This window comes from Papaver somniferum, chromosome 1 (genome assembly GCF_003573695.1).
Source record: "Papaver somniferum cultivar HN1 chromosome 1, ASM357369v1, whole genome shotgun sequence".
Taxonomy (NCBI): Eukaryota; Viridiplantae; Streptophyta; class Magnoliopsida; order Ranunculales; family Papaveraceae; genus Papaver; species Papaver somniferum.
This window is the reverse complement of record NC_039358.1, coordinates 234,154,616-234,176,169: the sequence shown is the minus strand read 5'-3', so window position 1 is coordinate 234,176,169 and position 21,554 is coordinate 234,154,616. Positions and strand designations below refer to the sequence as shown.

At 36.8% G+C, this 21,554-nt stretch overlaps 1 protein-coding gene and 1 long non-coding RNA gene across 2 annotated transcripts; both read left to right on the top strand.

Annotated features, from left to right (window-relative positions):
* The first annotated feature begins 303 nt into the window (after positions 1-303).
* LOC113272698 (aspartic proteinase nepenthesin-1-like) lies at positions 304-1,737 on the top strand. The gene has a single exon (XM_026522500.1). The coding sequence runs from the start codon at positions 304-306 to the stop codon at positions 1,735-1,737; it is 1,434 nt and encodes a 477-aa protein (XP_026378285.1).
* Positions 1,738-6,350: 4,613 nt separating this feature from the next.
* Positions 6,351-7,260, top strand: LOC113338659. The gene is made up of 3 exons (XR_003354806.1): positions 6,351-6,570; positions 6,658-6,855; positions 7,035-7,260. It is a non-coding gene; the product is annotated as an uncharacterized LOC113338659 (long non-coding RNA).
* Positions 7,261-21,554: the final 14,294 nt, after the last annotated feature.

Below are 21,554 nucleotides of genomic sequence, written 5' to 3'. Positions count from 1 at the left end.
AGAGATTTGGACTCCACACAGTCCATAAAATTATATAACAATATTTAATTTTTTGAAGAAACTTAATGACAATACATAAAAGCAATATCTTTCTGTAAAAGAATGAGAATTCCATATTGATAATGCCATAAAAGCAATATCTTTATGTAAAAGCAATATATTTTGGTAATGCCATAAAAGCAATATCTTTCTGTAAAAACAATATATTTTGATAATGCCATAATAAGACACCTAATTTTCAATCCTATATATATTCAGCACAAGAATGGTTATTCCATATTGCTAGAAACCATAAACCAAAAAATGGGTCTGATCACTCTTTTCATTCTTTTTCTCACAATTTCTCACGTCTCCTTATTACAAATTAACTCAGTCATTGCAGTTAGCCCAAGTGGGTTTAGTTTGAAGATCATCCATAGTGACTCTAAAGAATCACCTCTGTACCCAGGTGATCATTTAACACCAGAAGAAAGGTTACAAAGACTCGTCCAACAATCAAAAGATCGAGCACGTTACGTTGGAATACAAGTATCAAGTGATTCAAGTTCCAACGAAACCACAAACCCGATAAACCCCAATTCTACAAGCATACCTGTGTCTTACGAAGGTGTAGGAGCATTTTATGTTGCAGAGATAGGAATAGGTACTTTTCCTTTGTCTCTACAACCTTACGAGGAAAACTACTTAATTGTTGATACTGGCAGCGAGATTATATGGACTCAATGCGACGGTGCTCGAAATAATTCTCGATATTTCCATCAAGACAAACCCTTATATCCAGCAGGAAATTCAAGAACCTATCAACCTCTTCTTTGTCAGGATCATCACCTTCTTTGCTTCCCAGGAGAATGTGAGGCAGGCCAATGTACTTACTTAGCATCTTACCCGTCGACGGCATGGTCGAGGGGTGTTTTGGCTAAAGAAAAATTCACGGTAAATAAAGATCAAAATGAAACTTTTGATATTATCATGGGTTGTGGCTTTTGGCAAAATGGTTTCGAAGAATTTCTCGGTTCTGGTTCTCTAAGAGGAAAACCTGATCTTGTTACTGGAGTACTCGGTCTGGGATCGGGGCCTAGGTCCCTTACAAGTCAATTACAAATAAGCACCTTTTCCCACTGTCTGAAGCCATATAGTTCTGGTGAGGCTCTAACAGTTCCAAGCACGTATTTAAGGTTTGGTTCAAACGCGACAATCGGAGGTGAATCGCAACATGTATCCAATATTTCCTTTTTTGCTCCTCCTACTGGCCGCGGTCCATATTTCTTGAATTTAGAGGGTATTAGCATAAATGGGATTAGAGTTCCCTTACTTGAAAAAAAGGATTTCGAATATGACCGGCGTACTGGAAAAGGAGGTTTTTTCATAGATTCAGGGACTCCATTTTCCGTTATGTACCAACCACATTTTGATAAAGTTTCGGAAAGGGTTATTGCATATTTTCATGATTTGGGTATTAATTATGATGAAGGATTAGGTCGTGGTAATTTTAAGACTTGTTTTGCAAAACCTAACAGGCATTTCGCGTATCCACCTATGACACTTCACTTTGAAGACGCGGATTTTCTACTCGACAAACCGGAGACTGTCTTTTCTATCAGTCTTGTTGATTTTTGTTTAGGTATTATTCCATCCGAGGCGAATGTAAACCTTTTTGGAGCAATGCAGCAAGCTGGCAAAACGATGTTGTATGATACTTCTGAACTGACACTGTCATTTGCTGCGGAGGATTGCTAATCGGGTTCTTAAAGAGACAATTACCAGCACTAATCCAGCTGCTAGCTATTTTTTTTATTCGTAATAACTGAAATATTATAAGTGTTCACCATCATTTCGTTTGGAAATTAATAAAATATACATAATTCGTTTCTTTTCTTACTTGCTTAATACCCCATATGTTGTCATCTTAATTTACCAAGTAAAACTACATTAAGCGTAATGCTATATTAATTACAGATATTTATGATAAAAATCTAAAAAATAAAGAAACTAATGTATTGTATTAATTTCGGACATTTATAATTAAAATCCAAAAAATCTGAGTGATCATATTTATGGGTAAAAAAATAAGATTTATATCTTCTGAATCGTTTTTAAGGTAAAAAATATAAAAATGACTTGTGACTTCCCGTTTTTATACTCCCATTGCTCCCAATGTTAGGTGGCAACAATGTGGACTTCTTTCATTACTTATAATTTTTTACTTTCTATAAATTTAAATGCACTCATACATTATTTTTCTCTTTGTATCCGAAATCTTCCTAATAGAAATTATATGGAATTATAACCGAAAATGATTTGTGACTTCCAGCTTATGTACTCCCACTGCTCCCAATGTTAGGTGGCATCCACCTGGACAACCAACTCCTCTTTTTTTTTTTCTTTTTTTTTTCTCTCATCGTTCTTCGTCCTCATAACATTGGCAGGCTAAAACTCATGCATCGATCTATACTCAGTTCCAATAGTCGATCATCATCACATCATCAGAACTTCGCTTGATTATCTTTTAAAAACTTTAAACAAGTGTGCTTGTAGGTACCAAAGTTATGAATCTCCACGTGGACGCAGGAGAAGACACAAGTCATTCAAGGGAATCCTCCCGAAAGATCTTTCACTATTTCTTAAAGATCCTCGTCAGTGACCTGTCAAATCAAGTCAGGGTCGTCATTATTGAATGACAGATGAAATAAAAACCACGCACGAGATAGTATAATAAGGCGAGGTAACACACCTGAAGAACCTAAACTGCGAAGAATCAGTAGGAGTACTCGGCAAGACACCAACCACGAAATAAAGATGGACGAAGTAAGGTTACTTGGCTAGAAAAATAACTTGCGAAGTAAATAAATTATGGAGCAAAAAAATAGACAGTTGTCCCGACAAACACCCAAAGATGTCAGCAAAAGAAAGGGGAAAACTTCAAGAAATATTATCTGGGCGAAGTATAAAGCATCTCCACGAGGTCCTAGCGAAGAAAAATGAGTTGTACATCATTAGGGTTAATTGGTATATAAATAGAGGTCATTGCGCAATGTATGGAGGAGGGATTCTTTGGTGAGGGAGAGCTTAGATTAAAGTGAGAGATTAGGGTTCCTTGTACTCAAAAAACTTGTATTCTTCACTATTTGGATTGGTTAATCAATAAAAAACTTCTTATCCAAATCTTTATGGTGTCTTAGATCTGTTTCTTCTTTTACTTGGGTGTGCTACTAGATTTCTAGGAGTTACATTTTGGCGTCCAGAAACAGGGACTTAGATCGGCGATTCATCCTCATCTAAGAGTTTGAGAAAGGTTGAAATTGCTTTAAAAGTTGTATAAGTTAGAGATTTTGGCGAGTTGTTTTAAAACTAGGATTTTGTAGATCTTAAACGATTCATTCGTAGTCAAGACTAGAAATCTAGGAGAGAAAGTGACCCTTGGGTATCGCATCGGAAGATTGAAGGAAAGTAATTAGTCGGAACAGATTGAACCAAGGATCAGCTGATGGCTAAAATACCAGATCGGGCGAGACATGTGATAACAACGAGGAGGATCAAGCGGTTGGAGGCACAGAGAGAAGAAATGAAAGCAAAGGCATCAGATGGATAAAGCATCGTAAGTCGGCGGAAAGACTAGGTGGAGGAAGATGCTGAACTCACGAGGGGACATGTCCAAAACAGAAAAGCTAGTGTAGTTGCATCTTTTCTTATGACTACATCCAAGTGAAATAAAATACTAAGAACTACTAAAACATACAAGATCCAATTATGAACAAGATGTAAAGAGTATGAAATGTAAAGATTGACACAAGAATATAACGTGGTTCGGACATGAAGACCTACATCCACGGGAAAGAAGATGTTTTCTTATTGGTTATGAGGTCTTACCCTTGAAAGAGTTACAAATCTCTTATATATTTCTCATTTTCTCTCTATCTAGATGTCTCTCAGATATTCTCTGTAGAAAGACCATCTAAGATTACGTAAGCTGTCCATCTCCTTCTACATGGACTGGTATTTATAGGCAAAATAAACTCGTGGTGTCCTGATCGTCCGAGCTTGGTGAGATGTCCTCCATCATCCTGACTGCCTTGGACGGGCTCTATATTATCCCTCGTGATGGCTCGTCCGGTTCTCCCTCCGAGTGGTCTCGCTCTTCCTCGCCTCGTACTGATCTTATATGGAGAACCTCATGCTCTATCACCTCTGGGTCGTAGTGTAGATCATCCGAGTCTCCCGTCACGATGTTGATTTCCCCACGTCTTGTTCTTATCCTTCATTAAATGCGGTCTTGCTTTTTAGACTTGACTGTCTGAGCAGATTAGACCTCTCCTTACACGCTTCATTCATGTGACGCTTGTACAGTTTCCTTGATTCAGACAAACTATCCTATTTAGAAGATGATTCGATACTTCTATCTTATCATCTCATCATGTGTTCATCCGTTAAGATGCTGACACGTGGTCATTGGGTATTTTACCCACATATTTTGCTCATTTTCTTTGCAACTTGCCGAGGGCATGATGGGAAGAAAACTATGTAATAGTCCCGCCTTTTTTTCCACATGTATATTTGTTGGATAACTCTAAAATTCTTGTCGATTTTCCTAGGCTCTTTGAGGGAAAGATATCTTTTAATTTGTACTTTTCCTCCAAGATTCTTATCGTCTAGTTTGTCGTGTCTTTGACCTTCTCGGGTTCATAGATACTGGTTAGTTTTTCAAGGGTTCCCTCCCTATTTAAGAAAGGTTATTTTGAGATGTGGGTATGAGCTTCATTGTGCTCCCTTCTTTCCTTCAGGTTGTTTTTATAGAAGGCTCACAAATCAATCCTTATTCACCATTAGATGAAAACCTGATTTAGATTCAAGATAATATTTCTCAACCGTTAGATCGAAAACTTAGATTGTCACGTACACACTTGGGTAGACGTTTACTGGGTTTACGAAAACCATGCCCAAACGGGTACTGTATGTTCAACATACTAACCCAAAAGTTTAACCATATGAGCATTTCATATTAACCTTGTTCTTCTTCACCATAACTAGTTCAATTGACTCAAATGAACTAGTTAAAGAGTTGTTCAATTCCTGTGAGATCTTATGTAACTACACAAGACACAATTGAAACAAAGATGATTCAAATGAACTAGTTAAATGTCAAGTATGTATGATCTAGTCTATATAGCATACGACTTTTGTCTCATAAGAAGTAGGAGATAGAAGAGATATACTTTTGAGTGATAGATAAGTTCAAGTCTCCACATACCTCTGTGTGGATGAAGTTCCACGGTTCCTTGTATAGATATTCGTCGTTGTATGATGAATCTCCATGAAGTCCTTGAGCTCAACTACACTTTTCTATCCTAGTCCGAGACTTAGCTATGTAGGCTAGAAATCAAGACTCATAGTTTTGATCACTAACATTGACAAACATGCTTGAGATAGCAATGCATGCGAGGTCGACCGAGTAATGCTCTAAAAAATGGGATACGACGATATCTCCCAAATTGGTGTTCCACAAAACTTCAAGGTGCATATAACACTTGGATAACAATGCCCTCTTTCTCTACTCACTCACCACTAACGATGGATAACCAAACTCTTTGACACATACTTAGGTTGATTCAACCAATAATAAAACAAGGAAGATGAGAAACTTACTACTATTAGGATTTGAACAAACCCTAGAAACCCTTTGAAGAGATTTAGGATGCGGTGGATAAATCTTCACCAACCAACCCGGTTTGTTCACTAGAAAACCCTTCTTCTTAAATCTGACATAATATTCACCCTTCTCCTCGAATGGTGGCTGTCTTCTTTCCTCCTTCCTCTTATTTTCTTCACGGCACCAAAACCCTTTCTCTGTTTTATGTCGCGGCTATGCTTCTCTTCTTGTTCTCATGGACAAGAGATTATATAACAAACTTGTTTCCTTTTCCTAGCCTAACTAGGAAGCTCCTAGTTAGCTCCCCCTTATTTGATAAGGGTCACCGACTGTTGGGCCATAAGGGCATGCAAAACCCAACAAGGAACACTATTACATCAAAGTTTTTAATCCCCCAAGTAATAACAGTCAAGATAACCGATTTTCAGGCATTTGATTTCAAATCAATGGCAAGTTTTCTAAATATCAAGCTAGCTTCCATGGACTTTTCTGGATTGTGAAGTTTTTAAGTCTTTTGAATTTTTATGAGATTAGTATCAATAGGTGTCTCTCTGTCGTTATTTAGGACAGAGAGAGACAGACACATTTCGGTTACAGAGGATCTGGACCCAGTAAGACGTGTTGACTGAGCAACATTTACTGCCAGAAGTGACTGATTAGTAGAGAGATGATGAGCTTCTTCATTGTAGCGTGTTCGAGTCTTAAAACCTTCTTCTCTCTTCCTCATTATCCCCAACCAAAGAAAAAATTCTCTTTCTTCTCTCAGGAAGAGCTTATTAAAGCTGCAAGTCCGTACTATCTTTAATCCCTAGTTTTGTTTCATAGTTTCTTCTTCCCCGAACTCTGATTTTCTAATTCAGTTGTTTCTTCTTTGTTTACTGCCTTTCTCAATACTGCTCATGTTGGTGACCTAGAACGATTCAAAAGTATGATTCAATTTCTTGATTTTTTTTTCAATTTTGTCTTTGATTATCTATTGTTAATATGATGATGATCTTGGGTGTTTGTATCAGAATCTGCATCACTACTAAATCAACTACTGGGAGATGGAATACAAGCAATAGTTGATAACACTAAAGATTGAAATGGGAGACTGGGGGAGGAAGCATGAATGTTCTCAAATACTTGATTGGGGAAATGAGAGTTGATATTAATGTTACTCTCAAGTATTGGGGAAATGAGAGTTGATATTAATGTTAGAGGCGGATCAGGTATAATTAACTGGGGGTATTTGTTTTTAGCTTACATGTTTCTTGGTGTTTTAATTCCATCAATACCGGATTCCATTAATTGGGGGTATTTGTTTTTATATTTTTTACTCAATTAGTGTAACAGATTTAAATCCAAGAGACTAATAATGGATGTGTTGTTCTTGGTGGTGGTGGTGTAGGGTGGTTTTGGTGACTTGTGTGGTGGCTGTTTGTGAGGTGTTGGTTCTGTTGGTTGTTTCTGGTGGGATTGTGGTGGTGTCCTAACTATTCTTTGAATTCGTCAATCAGTAGAGTGAATTTTCATTTTCGTTTTCCTGATTCCATTGTTGTATTACTATTAATCATGTTACGTGTTTTGCAAAAAATCAATACCACACTTGATCCATTTGCAGTGAGTTTTATTTATTGCTGTTGTTATTTTCTTCTGTTTCGTCTTGTAAATAATTGTAATGAAATGAGATTGGTGTTTTTAGATTGAATGCTAGGTCTTTAGAGTGCATATTGCTTAGTGGGTTAATGCACTTATGTTAACGGGAAGAAAAGGCGGTGTCAGTGTATCGTCGCACTATGACTTCTGAAGCTTTAGCACTGATTGAAGCGGCTGCGAGTAAATGTATGACTGTATATTCGGGTGATGTATTTTACAGGAGAAACTCCCCTGTGTGAATCATCTATAGAAGGACGTGCGAGCGTTGTAGCATATCTTCTGAGAATGGGTGTGAATCCTGAAATTCAAACGTATGAGAATATGCATCCTTTGCATCTTGCCGCTATGGAAGGTAGCTTGTAATACAATTGATCTGGTAGATTTTCTGTAGACATCTCCAAGTAGTCTGAATGAGGCCTTTCCCTGATGCTTTTTTGTGTTACGGGACATAATGACGTCATAATCTTATTACTTTCAAAAGGCATTCACATAGATGTTTCAAATGATTTTGGCTCCCCCCTTCAATTTGCTTGCTATTATGGACATGAGGATACAGTTAAGCTTCTTCTGCATCAAAATGCCAACGTGAGTGGCATTTATTTTTGTTCCTGAACAAGGTGTGCCTTTTTGCATTGTAGATGCTCAAAAAGTCTCTACGTGGTAACCTGAATCTTATTTTGATAAGATGTTAGCTGTCTGATCTATCTTACGTCAAAGCCATCTATGGTTGTTAAAATTTAGAAAAGAAAAGGAACTTCGAAATTAGAAGAAAACTATGTAGATATAACCAAAGATGATGTACCTTCTTATTGTATTTGTTAAAAATATAAATTAATTTGTGATCTATGGCTTAAGGAAATAAAGCCCAGTAAGCATCTACACTAAGTAAGGCCCGGTACAGTCTAGAGTCTTCTAGGACTTCCTTTCACTCACGTGTTGTTATCCAGAGATTTCAGTCTCTAGAGTTTGCTTCCTCTGGTCGGTCAGTTTAGCTCCAGACTTTTCTGTATCTAGATAGTTCCTAGTGGTCAGTTAGATTAGCCTTCTAGAAAAGTTACTAGATAAATCTAGTGGTAGTGATATGTCCGTTAAGTTGGCTTATAAATAGGTAACTTTGGGTTCATTTGTTAGCATCAAATCAAAACAAAATTAGTGACAAAATTCCTAGGTGAACAAACTGGTGATAAGAAAAAACCGGTCATATTATTTTTAACAAATAAAAACCGTTTCAAATAAAACTGGGACAAAAACCCCAATTCAAATAAAAATTTTAAAATTTAGTTTTTATTTGATTTCTAAATTCCAAAACTGACCTTCCGTATATAAAAACATTTTTCAAAGGAAAGTTTGGCGAAAGAAAACAGTAAAAACAATATTTGTTCTCTCTGAATCCAAACAAATCAGATACTAGTATAATTACGATTCTTCTTTCCTAGTTTTCTTCGTTTTTTTCAGTTCCATATCTCGTTTAAATTCAAAGATTCGTCATCGTCTTCTCCCAATTTCAATTCAAAGATTCAGAGAGCAATTTTAGGTTTGATTGAGGAACCGGAAGAGAAGCTACAAGTTTTGAGATCTGTTTATTCGAGAGGCATCAAATTCAGTTGTTTATTCGAAAAGAGAAGATAAACATAGTTGTTTTATTCGAGATCTGGTTGCAATTCAGTTTAGCTGAAATCATATTTCCGATTTTCAAGTTGAAATTGAATCTCGAATTGAAGAATCCAGCTGAACAATCAATCAACTTCGTGTTGATTATCTTCGTCTTCGTATTAAACTTCGTCTTCAAGGAATCAATCAACTTTTCAGGTATTCAATTCTCTTTTTTGTGTTGAGTTTTGATTTTGTTTGTGTGAATTTGCTAGTCACTCTTGTCGAATAAACTGAATTGATGTTAGCATATGATTTTTTATGTTTGTGTTGATGTCTTATGAAGGATTCCATCTCTTTGGAACTGTTTTTCAAAAAAAGAAATTGTTGTTGATATTCACATCTGGTGAAACTGTTTTTGGTTTCATCATTTTATTCTGTTGATTATGGATTCTGTTATCGCACTTGTATGTCACAAAGAAGATTGTTTAACTCTTCGTATTGGCCTCCAAGAGTCTTTTTCTAATTTGAAGACTAGTATATGCTCAAGTTGGTGTGAATTCTCTCCTACTTTTATGGAAATTTTTGATTTTGTTTGTGTGAATTTGCTAGTCACTCTTTTCGAATAAACTGAATTGATGTTAGCATATGATTTTTTATGTTTGTGTTGATGTTCTTATGAAGGATTCCATCTCTTTGGAACTGTTTTTCAGAAAAAAAAATTTGTTGTTGATATTCACATCTGGTGAAACTGTTTTTGGTTTCATCATTTTGTTCTGTAAATTATGGATTCTGTTCTCTCACTTGTATGTCACAAAGAAGATTGTTTAACTCTTCGTATTGGCCTCCAAGAGTCTTTTGCTAATTTGAAGACTAATATATGCTCAAGTTGGTGTGAATTCTCTCCTCCTTCTATGGAAATTTTTCACATGGTTGATGATCAGCAAAAGGTCATTCATTCTGATTTTGATCTTCAATGTTTGGCTCTATTTAGTATGTATAATAAAGAAGGGATTATGGAGTTACTCGTAAGTCACAAAGCTGAGAGTTCTGGTTCAATAAGTTCAGGAATTATAGCTTTTGATGACCAGCCACAAAGTTCTGGAATTATACCTTTTGAGAAGCCACGGATTGATTATGATGTTCCAGATAAAATTAAGGAACCGTTGAAGTCTGCTCACTGGTTACATCTTTTTCAAGGAGTTGAACAGTTGTTTCCGGGAGGTGTTGAACAAGTTCGTTGTGATTTACAGAAGTATCACGCAGCAGCTGGTTATGAATACACGGTATATAGGAATGAGAAGTTGAGGATTGGTGCACGTTGTGCTAATAAGAACAAAGAGGAGAAATGTGACTGGCATTTATATGCTGTGTCTGTTGATGGTGTTGTAGGAAGTCCTTTTATTATCAAGGAACTAAATAATCAGCATACTTGTGTTGGTGGATTTGTTAACATGCCACGGATATCAGAAGAAACTAGTTAGTAGCTTGATTATTGATGAAATTAAACAGGATCCTAATAAGAAAACTAAGCATATTATGGAATCTTTTACGAGAGACTTCGGCTTTGACATTAGTCGTTATTATGCATACGCAGGTAAGAAGCATGCACTGAATACTTCATGGGGAGAGAACGAGAAATCTTTTATGTTCTTGAACTGGTATAAAAACAAGTTGATTGAAACCAATCCTGGTTCTCACGTGGTTTTGGAAGTTGAAGAAGGGACCCATAAATTTCAGAGGATGTTTATCTGTTTTGAAGCTTGTAGTCGTGGATTCAATTTCTGTCGTCCTGTATTATTCGTTGATGCGGCTCACTTGAAAAGCAAGTACCTTGGTCATATGATGGCAGCAACAGGTCTAACCGGAAATGATGGTAAGGTTTTTATCATTTTTTTATGTTGGTTTCATCATTTTTTTTTATGTTGGTTTCATCATTTTTTATGTTTGGTTTTCATCGCATCTTATGCTTGTGTTATGCTTTCTGTTCATGTTACAGAAATCTTCCCTCTTGCTTATGGTGTGGTTTCATCGGAGAATGAAGCGAACTGGAAATGGTTTTTGGATAATTTGAAGAAAGTCCTTTCTCCTTTGCGACCAAAGCTTACTTTTGTGAGTGATCGAGGTATTGGATTGGTAACACAAATTCCTATTGTTTTTCCTGAGGCTTTTCATGTTGGTGCTACTGGCATATGGAATGCAATATCAATACATGCTTACCAAAGAGTTGCAAAGTTTATAACAAATATGTATTGGGACTGTTTAAGAAATGTGCGTATGCTTCTACTCATAAAGAATTTTCAGAGAATTGGGATAAGTTGAGGAAGGTTCAAAATCAGAAGTTACAAGACTATCTAAGTAGAGCTCCTCTTGATAAATGGGCAAGTTTTTTCTTCAAGGGTCGACGATATGGTAGGTTGTGTTCAAATATTGCTGAGAGTTTCAATGGTTCGGTCGTTGAAGAGAGAGAGAAGCCTATAGCCATCATGGTTGATGAGATCAGGGTGAAGCTAATGGACCAAATGTGTAAACGTCGCGAGGACTCTGCTAACTTAATGAAATGGCGTCAAACTCTATGTCCAGAATATGAAGCTCTGCTCCACGACAACAAGATGCATGGATGTAACTACCAGTCACCAAGTCGTCGGAATATGTGTTTGAAGTTCATGCTTCATTAACACAGACTGTCGATTTGAAAAGAAGAACATGTTCTTGCAACCGTTGGCGTATTGACGGTTTCCCGTGTGCCCATGTTGTCCGTTGCATCATGGTGAATGGAGAAGATCCTTACAATTATGTTGAGCACTACTTTACAGTAAAGTTCTACCGAGAATCGTATAAACATGCAATCAATCTGTTCCCACAGTCGAAAAGCCCGTGACAGTGTCGCCGAAATCGATGGTTTTTGGTCCGAATAATGGACCACAACCAGGACGTCCATCGAAGAAGAAGAGGATTCCTAATACAGGTTCAGTTGCCAATAAGAAGATGAGAACCTGTGGTTCCTGCAAGGTTTTGACCACCCATAATAAACGGACATGCCCTTCTCGTCAGATTTCATGAGAACTTGTAGTCATTTCGACTAGACTACAATATGTGGTTCCTGCAAGTCATCGAATTTTACTCTTAGTTTCGTTTGCTAGACTACAATATGTGTTTCATTTACTATTTCATTTTTGTTTTAGAAGTTAATATGCTGCAGGTGTTTTCATTTTATATTTTGTCTAAGAATAATAAGTTTGATTAAGTTTAAGTTTTTCAGAATTTTTACAGGCCTTTATAGTTTGGTGTAACCGAATCAGGTTTCATCATTTTTTGATGAAACCAGAAAGGGTTTCATCTTATTTTGGTGGAACCATTGTTTTACTGTCACTTTTTCTTCTATATTTTTGACAACACAGTAGATGATGTTTTGTCTACTGTTTATTGGTGCCGCAAATATATGACACATCATTTATGGATAGTTTTTATAAAAATGAGACATCATATTTCTGTAGACATAAGCTTTTAAGGAAATACAACTGAAATACACGAAATCGTTTTTTATATAAACTGTAACCATTTCACAAGTACTTTAAACTTCAACTAAAACTTGAATCTGCAAGGAGAACTGTATGTCAAGGAGTATCATCATTACAATAACCATTTCAAAAGTAATTTAAAATTCAACTAAAACTGAATGTTCAATAGGACGGGCACGACATGCGAGTATTATTCTATATTGTCAAGGAGTATCTTCAACGCCAACTTTGGTCTCATATTATGCACCTTTTCTCGTATATCATCTGTAGACATGTTTCCTTTCAAGAGGCTCTTCATGTAATAGCAAACATGCAGGCCACAATCGTTCCTGAAAAACCAAAACAATGTCTCAATTGTTACAAAGTGACTAGCTGAGAGTGTTCTGATATTAGTATCTATATGTAAAGCATTCGGTTACAAGTGATGTAATGATTTCAAGCATATGCATATGTGAACTATAAACTTCCAAACATAACTTACCCTATTTGTTCACAACATGTAGGGTTGTGCAAAGAGTATGTTGTTGGCTGACTTGCCTGCTGATCACAGGGGAGCTTTGCGTCGTGCTGTGCAAATGCTGATACTATACGTTGTTTCATGCTTTCAGCACTTTTTCTGCATTCCTCTCCCGTGGAAGCCAAGGAGTTGTAGTGATAAAATTCCCCGGTTTCAAAATCAAAAGAAAGCAATGTCCAATGGTTTACATCTCCAAGTGATGTCAGCAACGGAACGAACAAAAACCGCACGCTATAATCCATTTTGTCGATGAAGCCTTCTATTACAGCACCACATTTTTCCTAATGAGTGACATGTCTGAAACAAAATACCAGATAAAAGCTCCTTAATTAGTTACAACATGCAAGTTTGATGAAACCAAACTTTGTTCCATCAAAATTAACCATATAAACAACATCATTTTTTTTTCCACAACTATTTTTTATGCCAAAAAATTTACATTAAAGAATTTCGGAGTAAACTTACATAGGCAAATGTGCTTAGAAACACACTCTCTGGTACTTTGGAGAACCATCTTGTTTCAACTCATTTTTTTTGATGTTGTTTTGCAGCTTCAAAATGTAGAACTCTATAATGTCTCCTGCGACGTCACCCTCTCTCATCAAATTATCCATCATCTTCCCCGATATATGTAATTGAAGATTTAAATGCTCCCACGCCGTTGACCTGTTAATTTTATTTTTTAAAAAGCTAGTCAATGATGGATAAAAAAAGGAGAAACAATGCATAACTTGGAACAAAATTTTGATGAAACCAGTCTTGGTTACATCAGTTATTTCCCACTTACCTTTCATTGTTCTTTCTGAAAAAAGTGGTCACGAGGGGTTTCTCATTTCTGTTGAGTACTTTCAAGATCTTCAAGTTATCAACTGGTTTCAACTTCACCCCCTGTACTTCCTGCACCTTCTTGTTCTCCTTGCACTTACGAGCTGTAACCTTTCATATTTTTTTCACACTGGTGTTGTAATCCTGCATTCTGATAGGTGGAACCAAATTCCTTCTGTCTTCCCTCATTCTTGTAACCATGTTACTCATCCTTTGCGCAGCACTGAGTTCTCCCTGTCCTTTCTCTTGACTGTCACACTGCGGCAGTCATAAATCAAATCCAGGTTGTTCATTCTCTAACTCAAGTAAATCATTCTCCATCTTTACAGCTGGGTAGTATTATACGCTTTCAACATTTGTCTTTGACGACGAACAACCTTTCTTATTGTATTCGTATTCCATTTTCCTGATAACATCTTCAGGAAGCTTTGCTCATTTCAGATTCCACCCGCTCTGCCACCTTGATATCCTCAACGGTATTTGGAGTCAACTCAGTACCCTCTCCTTCTTGTTCATCATTGGTGACTGGCATCGACGAAGAAGCTTTGCTCATTTCAGATTCCACCCGCTCTGCCACCTTGATATCCTCAACGGTATTTGGAGTCAACTCAGTACCCTTTCCTTCTTGTTCATCATTGGTGACTGGCATCGACGAAGAAGCTTTGCTCATTTCAGATTCCACCCGCTCTGCCACCTTGATATCCTCAACGGTATTTGGAGTCAACTCAGTACCCTCTCCTTCTTGTTCATCATTGGTGACTGGCGTCGACGAAGAAGCTTTGCTCATTTCAGATTTCACCCGCTCTGCCACCTTGATATCCTCAACGGTATTTGGAGTCAACTCAGTACCCTCTCCTTCTTGTTCATCATTGGTGACTGGCATCGATGAAGAAGCTTTGCTCATTTCAGATTCAACCTGCTCTGCCACCTTGATGTCCTCAACGATATTTGGATCACTCAGTACCATCTCCTTCTTGTTCTTTGCTCCATCGGTGACTGGCTTCGATGAAGTAGCTTTCTTCCTCATCCATTTTCAGATCAACCCGCCCTCTGCCACCTTGATATCCTCAACGGTATTTGGAGTCAACTCAGTACCCTCTCCTTCTTGTTCATCATTGGTGACTGGCGTCGACGAAGAAGCTTTGCTCATTTCAGATTCCACCCGCTCTGCCACCTTGATATCCTCAACGGTATTTGGATTCAACTCAGTACCCTCTCCTTCTTGTTCATCATTGGTGACTGGCATCGATGAAGAAGCTTTGCTCATTTCAGATTCACTGCTCTGCCACCTTGATGTCCTCGATAGTATTCGGATTCAACTCAGTACCATCTCCTTCTTGTTCTTCCTCGGTGACTGGATTCGATGAAGTAGCTTTCTCCATTTCAGATTCAACCCTCTCTGCCACCTTGATATCCTCAACGGTATTTGGAGTCAACTCAGTACCATCTCCTTCTTGTTCATCATCGGTGACTGTCTTCGACGAAGAAGATATGACCTGCTCTTGTTCAGATTCTTGTTGATTTATCATGTTAACATCCCTTGTTATCACCTGCAATATTAAGATACCTAAGTTATTTTATTTTTCATCTTCCTGTGTCAAAACCTAATGATGTAAAAATCAAAAACTTCTGAAAGAATAAAAAGAACTGGCCAATTCATCAAACAAACATTAACTTGAAATGATGAAACCAAATCTGGTTCCATCAAAAGAATGATGGAACCAAATCTGGTTTCATCAAAAAAATGATGAAATATATAAGAAAATTGTAATATATGCGAGTAATTCAATTGTTACTAAGAAAAATCAAATCTATCTTTGTACCAGTTGTTGTTCCCTGTCCTCGGCATCATATTTTGCCAGCAGTGATTCTTCTTCTTTAGAAAGAACATATGTAGTATTGGTCCTAAGCTTTTCAATCAATGCTCGCGCAAATTGGTATTTGTTTTTGAAGGAGTTAGCTTCACTGCTGGCACCAACATTTTCTTCATCTTGCACTTTAAACGGCACTTCATTTTCTTCATCTGGCACAACAATTTCCACTTCATCTACGGGATCAGCCAAGCGCATTTCTGATTCGTCATACTGAATCAAGAATGATCCCTTTCGGTGACCAATATTCTCCTGCAGTACACAAGTAAATCTGAACAAGAAAATATTTACCAAAATTCGTTTAAAATAAAACAGACGACATACCAAGCATAGCATTTTTAATGGTAACAAGTAATGGTAACAACTCATAGCAATAATCTAATAAAATCCTCGAAGATTTCGAATATTTTCTAACGAAAATATCAAATAAAACCCTCGAAGTTATCTAAGAAACAAAAATTCTGCTAGAATATTTGATGAAACCAAAATTGGTTCCATCAGAAAAGTAAATCTTCTAAGTAAATTTTTACCTTAGACCAAAGTTCTGTTTTTTCTTCAAGATTCTCGAAGTTAGACAATACTTGTTGACAGATGTTGCTAAGGTTCCATCTAGCAAACCTCGGATACTTTTCTAGCCCATGCTTTCTTTGTGCGATGTTTGTCATCTCTGCCAACCAATATTCAAATTAATCATCAAAAACAAGTCGCTTATTATTCAACAACCAATATTGAAAAAAAATACTTAACTTATGAAAAAAAAGAACAAATCTTAACTTACCAAAGGGTATATTACACAACCAACAACATTTTCTACGTATGTTATGTTTGTCATTATCGAATCAAGTACATAGTCATGGAAGACTTCCGGCCAGCACACCTTGTTCATATCAAAAACCATATACAAGTACTTTGTTGCGAGAGTCTGCCCACATTTGTTAGGGAGAAATACTGAAACCAACAGAAACATTACGAAAAACTTGACAAAGTCACCCGCTCTGGTTTCATCATTTGCGGCTTCCAGCATACGCTTTTCAATATCGGTTTTTTTCGTCTTTTTATTTCCAGCAAAATAATTAGCCACAAAGACGTTAACCTTTTTAACCATATCTTCATCAATGTCGTCTGCTTCTACATAATTCACCATTTGGAAACCAAAAGTCACAGCAAAATGTTCTGGAAATGTCCGCAAAGTCATTTTCCTTGATCTTGCTAATTTGAAACAATACGAGAACTTACCATCAAGTCTGTTTTCAATTGTACTTAAAAACATTATTACCGCTTTTGTCTTTTTGATGAGCTCATCTTTGTTCATTACGCCATCATAGAACGGCTCAAAGAAACGCCAGAAAGGACATGATTTAAGAGCTTTCAAATGAAGTTGCTTGTTTTTTATCAACGCCTTAATTTTCACTGCTAGCTCGCACAAATGATGCAATGAGCACCTGTATGGTTCCTTATCTCTTTTTTTACCTATTGTGAAACCAAAATTAAACCATAAGAGAATAATAAATAATAATGATGAAACCATAAGACTTACACTTGTAATGATGAAACCATTAGCACGAACAAAGTGATGAAACCATAAGCATAATTGAAACTTGTATGAAACCATAAGATTACGTAACACAGCGCCAATCTCCACAGTTTGAATTCAAATCAACAGCCAATAACAACTCTAGAAATAAACCAATAACTAAAAATGATGAAACCAATTTTGGGTTTCATTAAGAAACAGAAATTGATATCTGGTTTCATCGCAAATCTGTTACATCATTCTTGCATACCTAAACCTAACAAATGAAAAGTGATAAAACCAAAAATGGTTTCATCAAAAATACCATATTATTATGATGTAACAGATTAACAATTGGTGGAACCAATTTACCAATTGGTTGTAAAATGATGAAACCCAGAATGGTTTCATAAAAAAAAAGCAGATTATACTTTGGTTTCATCAAATAAACACAACAAATGAAATATGGTTTCATCAAATAGAAAAAAAAAATCTGCTTGCATCAAATATACAAACAATTGAAATATGTTTTCATTTGGTTACATCAAACAAACTGAAATCTAAACCTAAACCAAAGAAACGATGTAACCAAACGAAAATAGAACCTAACCTAAGAAATGAAACCTAAAAGCAAACAGAAAACCAACCCAGAAATCAAATGAAACCTAATAATCTTTTGAATTCAAACTCGCAATCAAGTTGAAAGCAAATTCGATTTCTTACCTTTAGGAGATGGTTTCGCTATTTTCTTTAGCTTTTCATCTTTATTTTTCGCCTGTTGATTTTGTTTCTTCGCCATTTGTGGTTGAAAAATTAGGTCAGATTTTGTAGCAATGGTTGAAGTACGCAACCATAGAAAAAAAGAAGAAGGTAAAATCGATAAGATGATGACGAATACAGATTGATTTTGAACGATTTTGGCTTAGGGATGAGCAGATTGATTTTGAACGAATATAGGAGAGGATTGATTTTTGAACGAATACAGATTGATTTTGAAGGAATACAGGAGCGGAGGTTTTAAGAAATTTTGGTCGTTCTGCAGGTTGTAAAGTAATAAATTAGTGGGTCGTTTTCTTTCTCAGTTTCTTTTGGGTTGAATTAGGGGAGGGTAGTTTAGACAGTTTATGATATTTGGGGTTTTTGTATCACTTTTGTTTGGATGGGTTTTTTGTAGATGGGTTATAACCCCTTTGGGGTTATAACCTGCGGACCGAAATCAAAAACTCAAGTGAGTGAAATAAGAGTGAGATCTAGAGTTAGTAAGAGCCAAAGAGTCCTTTGCATACAGACGTGTAAGCCAAAGTGCTACACTAAAAATTCCCTTGTAACATTTCATTTCCCAAATTAATCAAAGCCTCACTTTTCAATTAACCAACCACTCTTCCTAAATTCATTTCCATAAACCCATCACACTTCCGCATTGCGCCAACAAATTTGGTATCAGAGCAAACCTAACCCAGTAATCCTAAAACTCTACTCATGGCAATTAACCAAAGTATTCAAGGTTTCAATTATGCCCAAAGTCTAATTCCAATTTTTGATGCTGAGAGTTATGATTATTGGAGTTTACAAATGAAAACATTATTCATTTCACAAGACTTACGGTATTTTGTAGAAGATGGTTATAAAGTACCAGAGTCGGCAGAAACTCTTTCGTCATGGACGGACCCACAAAAAAAAGAGTATAAGGAAAATAAGAAGAAAGATGCTAAAGCACTAATGTTTCTACAACAGGGCGTAAGCAAAGCTATGGAATATTCTCAAAGTAGCATTCCAAGGATCAGAAAGGTAATCTCCATTAAACTACAAAATTTATGGCGATATTTTGATAATTTACTTATGAAAGAAAATGAAACTATCCAGAACTTCTTCTCAAGAGTTACTGGCATAGTAAATCAAATCAGTAGTTATGGAGATACCATTGAAAATAAAAGAGTGGTAGAAAAGATATTAAGAAGCTTACCATTCAAATTCGATCATATCATCGCTGCAATTGAGGAGTCAAAAAAATTTATCGACTCTCTCGGTACATGAATTAATGGGTTCACTCGAGGCGCACGATAAAAGAATCAATAGGTTCGCGGAGCAACCGTTGGAGCAGGAATTTCAATCAAAAATAAATTTCAGTGAAAAGAAAAATACGGAAGCCAGAAAAGAAAGCTCCAGAGGGGGATCATCATCAACATCACCTCACGAGAAAGGGTCGACATCAAATCAAGGACCCAAAAATTACTACCGCGGACGTGGAATAGGAAAAGGAGGTTATAGAAATAACAACAACCAAAGATAAGGAAAAAATTAATCCTCAAATCTCCAATATAATGTTTGCAAAAAGTTTGGCCATGCAACTGAAAATTGCAAGTACAAGTGCACCAAATGTGATAACTTAAATCACATGGAAAAAGATTGTTGGCTTAAAAATAATGAAGCCAACTATTCCGAGAAAAATGATTCTCAAAATCAAGTATTTTATTCCTGCCTCACCTCGCAACAAGAAGCGCAAGGTATATGGTATGTCGACAGCGGATGCAGCAGCCATATGACAGGAAACAAAGAATATTTCGTAAAATTAGAGGAGCAAGAGATTCCACCGGTCAAGCTCGGAGATGGAAAGTTCCAGGATGTTGAAGGAAGAGGATTCATATCCGTACGTACAAGGTCAGGTAAAACTCGATACATATCTGATGTTCTTTATGTTCCTGGCCTAGCTCAAAATTTATTAAGTGTTGGGCAACTTATAAGAAAAGGGTACTCACCACATTTCGAAGACGGAGAATGCACAATTTATGATAAAATTAATAAACAATTGGTGGAAAAAGTAAAAATGTCAGGAAATTTTATCTTTCCTTTATATATGCCATCAATTGAAAATTGTGAAATGAATACCAATCATATAGATGAATGCAAGCTATGGCATATGAGATACGGGCATCTCAACTACAGTTCCTTGAAGGTTCTAAAATCAAAGAACATGGTAATTGGTCTTCCTAATACCAACAATGGAGATAAAATATGTGAAGGTTGTATTCTTGGAAATTTCCATAGACTTCCATTCACAAACAAATCATGGAGAGAAAGAAGGCCCCTCGAATTGGTGCACGACGATATCTGCGGTCCGACAAGAACAACTTCACTCAACAACATAAGATATTTTCTCCTATTCGTGGATGATTATACCAGGATGATGTGGGTGTATATTCTCGAGCAAAAGTCCGATGCATTCCCTAAATTCCTAGAGTTCAAGGCGTTGTCAGAGAAGCAAAGTGGTCACCAAGAAAAGGTTTTCCGTACAGACCGTGGTGGAGAATTTCCCTCAAATGCGTTTATCAACTACTGCAAAGAAAACGGTATTAAGAAGGAGCTTACCGTCCGATACACTCCACAACAAAACGACGTCGCGAAAAGAAAAAATCGTACGATCGTGGAAATGGCTCGCAGCATGTTGAAAGCAAGGAAGCTACCCAACAGTTACTGGGAAGAAGCAGTCAACACGACGGTCTACATCCTTAATCGTTCGCCAACAAAAGCAGTCCTCAACAAAACTCCATATGAAGCTTGGCATAAGAAAAAGCCCGAGGTAACTTATTTCAGAATTTTTGGTTGCGTAACATACTCACATATTCCATCCCAACATAGAGAAATGTTCGATGAAAAAGGAGAAAAGCTAATATTCATCGGATACAACGAAGAGTCTAAAGCATATAGACTTCAAAAGACAGATACAAAGGAACTGGTAATTTCAAGAGATGTTATTTTTGATGAATTCAAATCATGGGATTAGAATGATGAAGCAGACAACTACGAGTTTCCACTACTCATCGAAGACGAGCCAGATCAGCCACGTCAAGAAGAAAGTAGTCCACCAGCAAGCCCGCGATCTCCTAGTCCAACACAACAAAGTCCAAGTTCATCGGAAACAAGTGCCCCACCTAGAAAGGTGCGTTCCCTAAGAGATATTTATGATACATATAATTGTTCATTTATAGCACTAGAACCTCAAAAATATGAGGAAGCGGCAAAACAAGAAAAATGGAGACATGCCATGGACGAAGAAATGCGAGTGATCGAGAAAAATAAGACATGGAAGCTTGTCAATCAGCCAATTGATAAAGAAATAATTGGTCTGAAATGGGTCTACAAGACAAAATACAATGAAGATGGGTCAATTCAAAAGCACAAAGCAAGGCTAGTTGCAAAAGGATACTCCCAGCAACCAGGAATTGACTACAACGAGACATTCGCCCCAGTCGCTCGCATGGAAACAATCCGGATGGTGTTAGCCTTGGCAGCGCAACTCAAAATGAAAGTCTACCAATTGGATGTAAAGTCGGCATTCCTAAACGGAGAACTTGAAGAAGAGGTGTACGTTGAACAACCTCAAGGATATATCCGAAAAGGAAAAGAAAAAATGGTTTATCGTCTCCGCAAAGCACTA

Coding starts and splice junctions, on each gene's coding strand:
- LOC113272698 (XM_026522500.1), top strand. CDS start 304: ATGGGTCTGATCACTCTTTTCATTCTTTTTCTCACAATTTCTCACGTC.